A 13419-nucleotide genomic window follows, 5' to 3' on the forward strand; every position below is an offset into this window, starting at 1 on the left:
ACCTACGGTGGGTTCCGGAGCGGCTAACGAGTGCCCCCCCCTTATCCACATTACCCCAGAATGCCCGTCCCTTCGGACTGTTTAAAATGCTATCCCCTTGATGAGGAAATTAATCACCAATTTCTGAAGCACTCCGAATGGGGGATGGTAGTAAAGAATGCCTATTCGGGCGCGTGTTTTGCTGTTCAAAATCCAACACTGAGCAGTAGCGCTTCATTGGGTGGGGAGGTTTATGCATCTGATCAACGCCATGCTGCTGCGCGACGCACATTATCCCATCACCGCGCCAGTGCCAACGAGCCTATACGCGCCGACGTTGGGCCACCGGTCCCACCACTAGCCAATAATCAGACCCCATACTCGAACACATCCCTGCTATCTCCCTGGCCGACACCCCTCTTCGTATGACCTGGCTCGTGGCAGCTGAAACACACCGTATCCAGTAGACGCGCTTGGTTCTAGTCTAATGACTATCTGGTGGCTGCGAACTAATGGCCTGACTGATCATAGCGGTAATGGATTGTGATCACACATAGCCCCCGGGATGCAGATCCGAGGCTGATTTGCCCGGCCAATTTAATTCTAGGTGTGAATGGCCGAGATCTAGTAATTATGGAGAATGCGCGACTTGGAATTTTTGTGAGATCCAGCTCGAGTTTTGATTTCAAATGTGTCTCTGGGGTATAATAGGAGTAGATAAGTTGTTGAACCGCGAGGATCAACTCTAACGGGTCCGGCGTGAGTCTTTTGCCCGCGAAATACATGCATCTAAGCCGCGTCTGTCTGCTCTGGAGCATATCCAAATGAAGAAGTATGAGAAGTGATGCAAAAGAGACGGTGTAAGAAAACAAAGGACTCCCCGGTAACTATTAAAGAGATTCGTGGGCTCGTAGCGCATGATGGAACTTGAAAAATGCTGAGCAGAAGAAAATCAAAGACAAAGAACATGTAAAAAAAGGTTGTGTCACAGAGGTGTGCACAATGTTGGGGTATAAGGCAAATACCAAGTGAAATGAATGCGAAGAAAAACCCTAGATGGCATTGCCGTTGACATTGACGGAAGCACCGCTTTCGCGACCTCTCCGGAGGGCTTTGGCCAGCATCAACTCGCGCATCCAGTCAATGCGCTCATCTCGAGTCTTGACAGCGAAGTGATGCGACTTGCCATTGTTGGTGAAAAAGGTCTTGCGGTCGACAGCAGTGCCGTGGCTCGGCGAAGGAATCAAGGAGAATGCAAACGCAGTATCACCACGAGTGTCATCCTTGCGCTTCAGAACGGTCTTCTTGAAGGCTGCTGTCAGCTTCGAGCTGGAGGCGAGCGATGAGCAGGCGACAGCATAGTCATCAACATCGATATGCTCAAGAGCTTTAGAGTCGCGGTGGGCAGTTTCCTCATCCGCATACATGGCTAGCTGGGTGCCACGCAGCGCAAAGTGATGGTCTTCCCACTCATGGCGCAGAAGTCGAGTAGTCTTGCGCTTCTTCATCCAGCCACTGTGGATGACATCGTTCACAGGGCTTCCCGAGGTGTTAAATGGGTTCACGCGGCAGCGGCCAGCTCGAGGGGTGCGGTCCAGATCTTCAGGCGTATCAATCGGTCGCAGAACCTGGCCCTCATCCAGACGAGTCAGAGTAGGAATGTTTTGCGAGCTGTTGTTTCTCCGGTGGTTTTCCGCCTTTGTAGACATAGGGCGAGGGATCGGGTCAGCCATATGGTATCCCTCGTTCCCGAATCGCATGTCCGGTGGCACCGATTGAGAAAAGAGCCGCTCAATTGGGCCAACAGGAATGGCTGTCACAGGAACATCCATTTCTGACATAGGCGTTGACTGTCCATAGTGCGGATCTTGACGGTAGAAGTCCGATGGAGAGAAGACAGAGACGTATGGCTCTTGGGAATTTTCGGGGATAGTGTGCTGGAGAGAAGATTTTCTTTGGGTAATCGACGGCGTCACGGTACGTTGGCCGGAGAGGCTGGGTGAGAGATGTGAGGTTCGCAAGGAAGAAGCATGAGCACTGGGAATGCGGAGCTTTGGAAGGCTGCGCAGATTCTCAGCTAAACTTCCTGGAGAGTCTGCTTCCGGAGAGGGGAAGGTTTCCGTTGGAGGAGTGGCCGGGTCGTTTGCTGGTTGCAGTCGGCTCAGACGCTGAAAGTTCAGGAAGTTGCGGACATTCTCCTGAGGATCACGAGGCTGAACACCATGAAGTCTTTCCTTCGATAAATGAACATCCGTAGTCTGATTCGGACCCAGGGCATCGGACGATGCAACCAGAGAGGGTGTCACATCGGACTTTGGGCTCTTGTTCAGGTTTGGTGCAGTGGTTGCGTTCCCTGGGTCACCAGTCACAATCACCGAGCCGCTGAGGGACTCAATGGGGAGGTCCTTGGCAAGACGGGCAAGCTTTGCTTGCTGCTTCTGCCACTTGCGACAGTCCTCTCCTTTGGAACATCTGTGGAGTCGTGGCAAGACCTGTTCAATGCCGACAATGGAGACGGAGTCCTCGGGCACAACCACTTGCTTCTGACGACGTCGGTGCTGATGACGAGGACTGTGCTCTTTCTTCTTGCGGTCGGACTTCTCTTCATCGGTTACCGGGCTTCCACAACTACTGCCGACATCGGCCATAGTAGTCTGAGGTGTGGCTTCCCGTGACACAGGGTCTTCTTGGGACGACGGCTGGACATCAGCGGGATGAATCGTGACACTATTGCGAAGCTGCCGAATCGAGTTCATCACTTGATGACGCTTCCCGAAAGACGGAATGTCAAGCTCTTTCAAATCCTCCGATTGGAGTTCCAAAAGGATGGCCCCGGAAATATCATTGATGAAGAACTTCTCGATGACACTCTCCTCAAAATTCAACCTTTGCATCCACATGACGACATCTTGCGGTGTCCAGTTTGCAATATCAGTCTCGTTCGATTCCGAGATAGTGTCGGTAAGGTTTGCAAGCTCGCGCTGAGGCCGTGTCTCCTGAGGAGTCTCATCGGCAGGAACGGGAGTATCTCTTCTTTCCGGTCCCAGCTTGGATGCGTGCTTGTGGAAAGGAGTGGTGGCGCTGAGGGGGGCGTCTTGCAAAACCAGATCGACCTCGACCGAGGATTTCAGATCCATCGAGCGGTTCGAATAGCGGAAGAGGTGTGGGCCCATTGGGCCTGCAACCGGGTTCTCATTATCCTCAATGTGGAAGTGGAATCCCGTGAGTCCAGTAGAGTCTGGTGTTTTGATGTCGTCTGGCGTGGAGGCAGTGGTAACACTGGATGTTCCAAGCTGCGACGGGCCATATTAGCACTTCTCTCCCTATATGATCAGATAGAAAATAGTGTTATTGCTTACAGATCGAACACTTCTTCGAGGAGAGTCGTCGGGGTTATCCTCTTGTGAGTCGGAGTCAAAGTCTGTGTCCAGGATTTCTGTGGCATCCGACAGAGGCCGAGCTCGAGTGGTGCGGGGTGCCCCATAGAGCACATTGTCTTTGCCTTGAAGATAGCGCAGTGTGGACTGCAAATCCTCTTGAGTAGTCTGCATATTCAGTCAGTAATGGGGATGAGATGTCGCAAAGATATAGTGCCATACCATTTTGGAGAGTTGGCCGTGGAGGAACGTATTAGGCGCCGGGTTGGGGGAGAGATATGGTATGCGAGATCCTGGGTAGGGCGCCTAAAGTTACAGCCAGGACAGGATAGTGGAGGATGACATGTAGTGTTGATCTCGTCGCACAGCGATAGGAGACAATAATGTGGAGAGAGAATTAATGGAGTGAAAGGAAAGGCGTTAATGGGGTGATTGACGAGTATATGTATACCTCCTCTCCGCACATCAAAATGGTCGGTCAGCAAAGCGCCAGTATAAATAAAAGAAAGAAAAAAAAAACAGATACAAAAATAACTCCAGCGGGGTTTTCGACCCGTTGGAGTGATGTGACGAATTTGGTACTTAGTGCAGTTGCATGAGACGACTGGGGTTGCGAGGGGAGAAGGGTCGAGTCAAGTTACCCCAGCCGTAGATAGAGTCGATAATTGGTGGTTTCACATAACTCCTTAACGCCTTTCAGTGACGCCAATTTGTGATTGGGCCACAAAGCGAGCAATTGGGACTGTGCCAAAATTAACCCTCAAGGGATAATCATGCACGAAGGGGGGTGGGCAGAGGCCACGAGAGGCTGGTCAAAGTACGCTACTGCAGTGATGGCAGCTCGGCACTGATTGACCGACCAGTAGTGCTTAAGCCTGTCGCCCTGAGTGGGCGGTTGAAGAAGCAACGTCCAATGGTTCCGAGGTACTTGTCACATTGGCGCTAAGGCAGCTGTCCGGGGTTGATCACACACACGGGTAATCTGTCCCTAATCCTCCCAGAGAAAAGACGTAATTTTTGATAATTATAGCAGCAAATTGTAATTACCCAACATTTTATCTGGGCGCGAGTCGGTCAACTGTTTCCTGAAATAGATAATTTAGGGTTAATTTCGCTGAGTTGTTTCCCCCTCCTTTCCTTGAGCGCTTGCATTAACGAAACGTGAGAGCCTGGTGTTTTTATAGAAATTATGCACATAATCTAAGCCTTAGCTAAAACATGCTTCTCATTGGTCTTCAAAATATGTAGTTTCCTAAGCTGTGGTCTGTCGTGGTCGTGTCACCTGCACACTATTCCAAAGTTGACTGATCGCTACGGTCTACTCACACTTATGCAGCGAAGCTTTTGGGTTTAATTTAGTTAATAAATTTATTGAAGCCATTATTGGGGTGGATCTTGTTCTTGTGGAGCAGGTAGAACAAGTATATATAGCTTCTTTTAAACCGAGGATGAATTACCATCTCTCAAGGCAACTGAGTGGTTCACTCGGCTGTGGTATAGTTTGTGGTTCAGGAAAACTTCCGGCAAGGGGGAACACAACATAAGCATCTATTGTAGCTCTGCATTCTGTATAGACTCGGTCGAGATAAAATGCATCCTTCGGCATGGTTGAAGATTCGGTGACTCTTCGCATTCAACTCTAGTGAAAAAAAATGAAGAAGAAGAGCAAACCATTGATATAGGAAAATTTCATAGTAGACTGAATGACCATATTCAAGACAGGGTAGAAGCCCAGACAAGAAATGCGCGGTATACAAATATCTATATTCATATGAGCTATTGAAGATCGGGCTTGTACAACGAAGATCCTTCTGCTTGGAACACATTTCATGGCAAAGTTGGTTAAATTTCAAATTTGTTCATGGAAAGGGTGGCACATTGGGTCTGAATTCAAAAATCAACTCCGTACCTGACGCATTCCCAACGAACCGGGTCACACTCCATACCCGACCAAAAGTTTCATCCAAAGTGACACCGAAGATGTACCATATCTGCCTGCATCGAGAAGAAAGAAACAAATATCTCAATCAACTTTATGTAATGATAAAGATTGGATCGATTTACTTCAATGTCGAACTGATCAGGATGATAAGAGAGCTATTTAGATACAAAGCTGTGGGCAGACGGTAATGATGAAATTTTATACCCGAGAAGTCTAAATCTCCGATGATATCAATTATGTTGGGACAACATTGAGCATTGTGTCACCTAGAAAGGCTTCGGGGGGATCAATCATTATATATACCCTGTGATATGGAGGATTGTCAATTCATCCAAGGCAGCTAGCCAAGCTCTTCGAGAGTCCAAATTTGTCTCAAAGACAACCCCAAAGTATACCAACCTTGGATGTAAAACTCCATGTACTATATTATTGAATTGTTGGAAGGAAAGAATATCCTTGCTAGTTAATAGGTCACGTTTCTCACCTCGGAGGACTCGGCAATAGATGAAACATCACAATTTCGCTGCCCAGGTATATGGACAAGGACAGAAAGCGTGATACTAATTATGTCGAATTTAGTTCAAAATGGGCGCTTAACTTCCAAAACCAGCTCAAAATTTGTGATAAATTAGTTTGTTTATTGTTTAGGTGAGGGATTTAGATAGGGCTATTCTTAGTAAATTCTGCCTAGAATGACCAAATTAATCTAAATTAAGATCGAAATTGGAATAAACACGTCAAGCTAGGTAAGCTAACTCCTTTGGAATGGCGGCTAATTGTTGCTAATTATATTCTCTTTGGGATGTAATATGAAGATTCCCCCCGCTTCTACACGGACCAGGATCATCCCACGGTTGGCTGTCGGCTCTCCATCCTGCAACCGATGGGGTCGGCCCACAGCCCGAGACGCTAAAGGGGAACAAATCAGCGGTCAGAGATGGAAGCTTGGCATGCAACAGCTGCCGCCCGGTCACGATATTACTCCACCTTTATGTACTCATCATCACCAATTGTGACCAAATGACTCGCCCGAGGCCAAGTTATTCGCCTGGTGAAGAGAGCTGTCTACGATCATTCTTTTCCTGAATAACATTCTCTGAGTGTTTAATGTTTCAAATTCCGGTTTTATGGCGAGGACTATCGGTGAGAGAAGGATTCTGTATCGATGAGAAATACTATAGATTGCATTAAAGGGGGGCTGGGAAAGGGACTCGGTGGTGCAATGTGCACAGACAGTGTGATAGAATCCAACTAGAGAGATGGCAACAGGGCCTAATAGCCTATCAAGCCCTGAGGTGCCGTATCTTGCATGCAGGTGGTAACTGATGGATCCCTTGGTGCCATCACACATCTCACCCGTTCCCTGCTCATCCTCCGAACGAGCCTAACACACGGACGATCGTCTCCACAAGCACCTATGGACCAACGGAAAATTCCCCCCTGCAAGAAATGATCCCAAATTTAGTCCAAGTTTGGTGTCATTTGTCCCGGCCGCAGATCCCCACCCGATGTTCGCATGCTCCCTTGGGCTCGATCGTCCAATACTCGCCAACCGCGTTCGAAAAATAGAAGCATCGCAAAATGCAGGTTAGATCGCAAATTAGTCTTTAAAGTCATCCTTCTCCGGAGCTCCCACGATGAAACATTCCGCCTCAGATCATTCTGTCGTTTTCTCCAGCACCTGGTCGCGGACTCTATCCTGTCTCTGGGAGATAGATAGATTGAAGAGCAAGATCTCTTCTCTTTTCTTTCTGGTTCTCCCTGTTACACTGACAGGGACCCCGACCTCCGCTGGCGGCCTTTTTCCATATTCAATTTGCTGTCGGTTGCAGTCTGTTGGCTGGATCAATTCTCTTCTCGACACTCTACTATCCTTACTGCAATTTGTTTTCGAGACCAGAGGTCCGAACATGTCGACTACCAAGTCTATTACTATGCCGGCGGCAAAGACGACTGGCACGCCGAATGCCGCCCGAACAAAATCCAGAGCCCCTACCAGATCCACAAACAAATCGCACAAGCGCTCTCGCTCAGGTCAGTCCCGGGATGGTTTAACACTTAGGGGTTGTCCACTTCAGCCTCGGTGCTAATTTGCTTTATCTAGGCTGCTTCACATGCCGCTTGCGAAGAAAGAAATGCGACGAAGGTCACCCGTCCTGCAAAGCCTGTACCAACCTATGCGTCAAATGCGAATACAAGCGACCAGCGTGGTGGGGGAGTGCGGAGCAACGGGGGATGCAAAAGGAGCGGATCAAGAACAAGATCAAGCAGACCAAGATGATAGAGCGACGCGGTTCCTTTAATGGTATGTTTTGAGGAATTTCAAGAAAATAGTCGGATCTTCCCTCTGACGCAGCATTTGCATACAGGCCATATCGAACATGGGCTCTCTGGTGAATCGCCCCCGCTCACTGGAGAATATGATTTCAACCGACCGGGCTTCGTCGAGACATACGATCCATTCGCAAGCCATGCGCAAGCCACGGGTTTCCACCCCAGTGCTTACCCGCCACAATATGCCCCCTATGAAGTCGATGTCCGAACCGAGAGACAGACATTTGTCAACGATGTTCCTTTGCGACAAGACTCGTCGGTTTCTACATTCAGCGCGATGGGGCCGCCACAACTTCATCATACTCTCCCAGAATTCCACGGAGACGAGTGGCTGCAGGAAGAATGCTTCAACCGAACCGACCCATACTACAGCGAAGATCACTCGATCATCCCGCAAACCATTGGGCCCTCACTATCCTATCTGCCTACATCAACTGTGCCCGTCGATGAACATGACCGACCACTCTTGGATCACTTTGTGGAAAATGTTCTGCGCTTGATTTTCCCCATCCTTGAGATCCATCAACGCGGCCCTGCACGCGCAAAAGCGATTCTGAACTCTCTCGAGACAAACAAGTCCTACCTTCATTGCTGCTTGAGTGTTTCTTCGATTCATCTCAAATCCAGCATGGGCCTGAGTGCCGATCAGATCGACCACGACATTATGAGACATCGTTATGAGGCAATTTCACAGCTGTGTCAGGCTCTGAATCGCGACACTGAACATGAACAGGTTCTCGATGCGACCTTGGCAATGATCTTCTTTCATTGCCAAGTTGGTGCGCCCGATGATTGTCTGCCAGATATTCCTTGGAACGCTCATTTCCAAGCCGTGTCAAACCTGGTTGATAGACTCGAGCTGCCCATCTCAGAAACCCGACCCACGGATCCTGGAGCAGCGACTCCTTTCAACATGTCTCTTACTTCCTGGATCGATATCCTGGGCTCGACAATGTTGGGAAGAACACCGCAATTCGCACACACCTATCGCTCCAAGCACCTGACTGGTACCTCATCTGGCCTGCGAGAATTGATGGGATGCGACGATCGAATATTGTATCTCATCTCCGAAATTGCGTGTCTAGACTCCCTGAAGACAGAGGGACGCGTCGATGAACTGTCCGTTTGCCATCATGTCTCCGCATTAGGTGCCCAGCTTGAATACACCGAGCCAGCCGATCCGACCCTCGAGCACCCCTATTCGTCTACTGGCGCTATTCAGCCAGATGTGCTGACGAGGACAATGAGCTCGCTGTTCCGCATTGCAGCCCGCATCTACCTGTGCAGCCTCGTTCCGGGATTCGACAATACCCAGCCCAGCGTCGTCAACCTTGTCTCTGCCTTCACAGACGCTCTTAAATACATCCCAGCCGGACCGTACGGCTTTGACAGGTCACTTGTGTGGCCTCTATTAATGACCGGATCATTCGCGACGCCGACAAGTGCATTCCGCGGCGTCTTGGCCGAGAGAGCCGCTGCGCTTGGGGAAATCGGTGACTTCGGCGGCTTTGGTCGAATGTACTGTGTTCTACAGGAGGTATGGAGACTATCGGACGACCCAGATGCCCCAATTATCATTGTAAGTGATGCTGGGTCATACTGCCCGCAATATTCTGGTGTCAAGCAAGAAACCTCGACTGTCGACCCTGGGGCTTCTGGTATGCGATCTATCAAGAAGCAAAGTGTGCATTGGCGGGACATCATGCATCGAAATGGCTGGCAATATCTGCTGATCTAGTTGAGGTTCCGTTTTAGTTTTGCTTTTCTGAGATTTTGTGTCTTTTTGTTTGGTTTATTCTTTTTCTATGTTGGGGGTGGATTAGTGCAATACACAGGTGTGCTTTGTCTTTCTATAACCCTGTTCTCTGGTTTCATTCTTTTGAGATTTTTTTGGGCCATCGAGAGGGAACTGTAGTCTTTTGATAGCCAAAGGGCGTTGATTATGGGAGGCGATGCGATCTCCTCACCAGAGCATGTATTTCCAGACAACCACACTTTATACCGTTTTGATCAATGTATGGAGTTGAGACTTGGAACATGTGCCTTTCTTTAAGGTTAAAGTTGTTGTTCAACATAGTGTCGTAGTTAAACATCAACCAATCAATCGACTAATTTTAGTGGAAGCAAAACTGCCTCGAATAAACGCAATGCAGGCTGGTTAAAGCCTTTGGGTGATGTTACAAGTATGAGTAGAACATCAGAGGCCAAGGCATTTCTAAATATACTAATCACAAACTAGTGCTTAATGGACTAGAGCTCACAATGCCTAGCTATCCTTCGGTTGTCATTATAAGTAGATCCTTGGTGAAATGCTCTTGTTTCCTCAAGAAGACACATGTTTCCCCCCATGGGAACGAAATCTCAAACTACTTGTAAAGGAATTAGACTTACTCCCAGAGTCTTCATTGGGTCTCCCATTTCTTTCTAGTGTCCCTCATTCCTTCCGTTGGCTGCTCTATGGTGCTTAAATGAGATTCGTGTCGTATAAGTATATTTTTGTTCTCCATACTTTAAGGTGGGCTACTGTTCTACTCGGCCAGAAAGCCATGTTGGTAAAGATGTCACGGATTCAATCCAACGACCCATGCCCCCGAATGATGCAAAATATTTCTGGTCCCATTGCTTGATGGCATGAAGCAGTGGACGGTAACAATAAACACATAGGCGCCGTCTGTTTTCAATATAGAAAGAGTGAGCACTTGTTGCCCAGGTAACATCCTTGAGAGTGAGACAGTGCTTAAATCTTGTTAAAGATGGTCTTGGTCCCACGCGCTATTAAAATTAGTATTAAAATAACAGCCAATGTGGCTTGACTGAGAGTTGAAATCTCTCTCCAAGCGCGAATACCTCCGGTGGTCGTTGAGCTGGGGATTCGCTTCCGAATATGAAACGGCGAGGGCGGCAGAGCTTGAAAAGCTGGTTGATAAGAGAAGACCCTGAAATCTGCAGAATTATATTCTGAAATATATGCAGGGTGTAGCTTGACGCCGCTGGTGACCTTTCTCAGACGTGAAGACATCCAAGCATTCGAGCCAATCGATCTTCGGACCAAGGTCTCCAAAATGGATCACTTTCTGCATGAACAGGAACCTGCATGCTTATTTCTTCTGCAGCATGAGCTGGAAATACCCTACTCTCGAATCAACAATAGTCAGGCTCGAATAAGAGTTTTTGGTAGTAAGGAAGTTCCCAAGTAGACCTCTCTCATATTGCCTCAAGACAGAGTTCAACGCCACTCCTCGGAAGACGAACACCTCGAAAAGCTAATAAGAGAGCTTTGATCAGTAAAAACGCATTTCTTAACAGTAAAGCCCATGCCCAGCCATTTGACACAGTCCATTGTTTGACAAAGTGTGTTTCTGGCGCCAATATATAATGGATACCGGCGGCTTAAGGCGCCTAGGAGACTCCAAGTAGACGGCGGGAGCTGTTTGAAGGCTTCTAGCCAGCTGTTTACCTTCAATATGAATTCTACACAGAGCGAGCCGCTGGATTCTTAAGGGGGAACCGCGCGCTTTAGTCAGAGCGAACCACAATGGGTGAGTAAGCCACTAGGACCCCTGGCCAGGGGGGAGAATATGAAACACTCTAATCGGGGGCGCATTGTCTCAGTCTCCTCAGTAGGGAATAGGAGGCCAGGATTTGCCTCAGATGGCGCCCTAGAAGATCTGTTAATCGCCGATCTACTCCTGTCCGAAGCCACGCGGCTGAAAAAGGGGAAGTGGAAAAAAGATTTATAGCACAGATAGAACCCGTCCAAAAAACCCCCATAGACTTTCCTTATTCTCCTCAGACCACACAAGGCCTACGATTATCAGCTGGACTGAGTCCACGCCTTTTGCTCGTCCAGCGTCAACAAACCTGAGATCCTTGCGGTGAAACTCAGATTTCCACTCCCTTCACAGCCATCATTGCCACCAAAAAAGTGGGGGTGTGCAGGTTTTTCATCGAGGTTTCTCAGACGAGCCGGTCCTACTTTTTGCTAGTCAACGAGGTAAGAGTCGCCCCCTTGACTGTGTTGCCAGAAGGAAAGAGTACTAACCGCCTTCGTGTTAGTTCTTGCCCGAAATAAATCGGTATCAATACCGTCTGGCACGGTGGTACTGTATCTTACCGTTCGTTCTGTACAATACAGTTGTGTCTGCTCCGCCCATATAGATCCAACTTGGAGTCCACGAAGTCGCTCACTCCGCCAACCTTCTTCTCTCCTTATCCGTGCCGCTCGACTTTCTGATCTTTGGCTTGTGTGGGCTGTGCCTTCCCTGTCTTGTTTCTTTTTTTTTTTTTTCCAAAAATTCTTATAACCCCTCTTCCCTCCAATCATACCATTCTTTATTTCACCCGTGCTTGGGCAGCTGGAACCCACCTGCCTTGCGCATTTACGTGCTTCTTTTATTATTCGGCCTACCCTTACCACTCTTTCTTTTCCACCACTTCATTACTCGAAGATTTATATTTGCATTGCCTTCGCCCCTTCTGAACTTTTTTTTTTTTCTTATTACATACCATGGCTCCCTCTAAGCCTGTCCTCCATCCTCTCAAAACACCCAAGTCAATGACCTTCCCCTCCGAGATGCACGACAGCCCTCTCACTGCTGGGTCTGAGCCCATCAAGCGCGAAGAGGGAGGAAGTGCGACACCAATCACCCCACCACTTGCCTATACGGAGTTTCTCAAAGCCCTCACGCCAGCCTTCAGTCCAGCGAGCGCCAGCACCGAATTCCGAAGGTTCACCTTTGAAAAGCGCCGACCTTCACCAATCTCTATACCCTCAAGTGCAACTAGCACGCCGCTGTCTGCCGGTCCTAAGACGACTAGTGCTGCCATCCCGCCCCCATCACCTGCTGTCGCTAGCCCGCAGTCTGCTAAGCTTCCCACCACCACCCTCCGACGTCTGCGGATTCCCCCATCGTGCGCCTGGTCGCCTGTGTCCGATTCCCCTCAAAGTGCGCGCACTATCCGGTCTCCTTTTTCCCCTTCAGACTGGAAGGTTCGATACGTTGAGACCCCGAGAAGTGCGGGCGGAAAGTCTGTCAGCGTGCGACAAGTCGTCACTCGGACTGTGACATATAAGCGCACACCTCTGGACCCTCCCCCCAAGGGAAAGGGCAAGCGGCGAAAGACTAGTGAAACTAGTGACACCCGGGATACCTAATACTGGTCTACTAGGACTATCTTCTCGGTATTGCTGGGTTTCTACTTCGATTTTCTCTTGTTTGTGTTGAGCCATCGCTATTCTATTCTTTTTCTTTTTCTTTTTTTCTTGTCTTGATTTCTTGTTTCCCTCAGTTATTATGACTTTGTTAGAACGACTCGCATCTTGCCTTACGGTCATGTTTTGGGTTGAACTCGGGTTGCAGGGTATTTCCTAATCACTTGTTCGCCTCGCCGGGGGTTTCTGTTAAGCGAACGGGGCTGGGTTGGAAGGAGAATGGAGTTTTGATTTGATTCAACATTTTGTCCAATCTTTGGTTTGCTTTGTGTTGGTCAAGGAGAAAAGGGGATATAGTGATGATTTTCAAGGATTGTTTTATGTGATGCTGCAATGTGTTTCCTGTCTAGTTGATTCGCAATGTTTCTTTTCAAATAAGGAATATCATTACTGATGCCTTGATTGTTACTCTGTGTGTATCTAACATGACACAACCTAAAATAACTTCAATATCCGATCATTCTATTTCCCCACGAGGGACAGGGCGCTTCACATTGTTCACCCAATCTATGGATTCACCAGGTAAGTGGCTATTTTGGCGGTATACTCGCACAACAGGTATCTATTTCGGGGGT

General features: G+C 48.5%; 3 protein-coding genes across 3 annotated transcripts; 2 read left to right on the forward strand and 1 right to left on the reverse strand.

Moving 5' to 3' along the window:
* Window positions 1-1031: 1031 nt before the first annotated feature.
* NUU61_005251 (SAM and PH domain-containing protein) lies at window positions 1032-3581 on the reverse strand (the record flags this gene model as incomplete). Its single annotated transcript, XM_056655833.1, has 3 exons — window positions 1032-3272; window positions 3339-3524; window positions 3579-3581. The coding sequence occupies 3 exons, from the start codon at window positions 3579-3581 to the stop codon at window positions 1032-1034; spliced, it is 2430 nt and encodes an 809-aa protein (XP_056511446.1).
* A 3627-nt stretch (window positions 3582-7208) lies between these two features.
* Window positions 7209-9370, forward strand: NUU61_005252 (Zn(II)2Cys6 transcription factor; the record flags this gene model as incomplete). Its single annotated transcript, XM_056655834.1, has 3 exons — window positions 7209-7332; window positions 7403-7603; window positions 7668-9370. 3 exons carry the CDS (start codon window positions 7209-7211, stop codon window positions 9368-9370), a joined length of 2028 nt encoding a protein of 675 aa, XP_056511447.1.
* Window positions 9371-12139: 2769 nt separating this feature from the next.
* Window positions 12140-12787, forward strand: NUU61_005253 (uncharacterized protein; the record flags this gene model as incomplete). Its single annotated transcript, XM_056655835.1, has 1 exon — window positions 12140-12787. One exon carries the CDS (start codon window positions 12140-12142, stop codon window positions 12785-12787), a length of 648 nt encoding a protein of 215 aa, XP_056511448.1.
* Between the last annotated feature and the right edge of the window lie 632 nt (window positions 12788-13419).

Source organism: Penicillium alfredii (assembly GCF_028826965.1).
Source record: "Penicillium alfredii strain IBT 34128 chromosome Unknown utg000007l_segment0_segment0, whole genome shotgun sequence".
NCBI lineage: Eukaryota > Fungi > Ascomycota > Eurotiomycetes > Eurotiales > Aspergillaceae > Penicillium > Penicillium alfredii.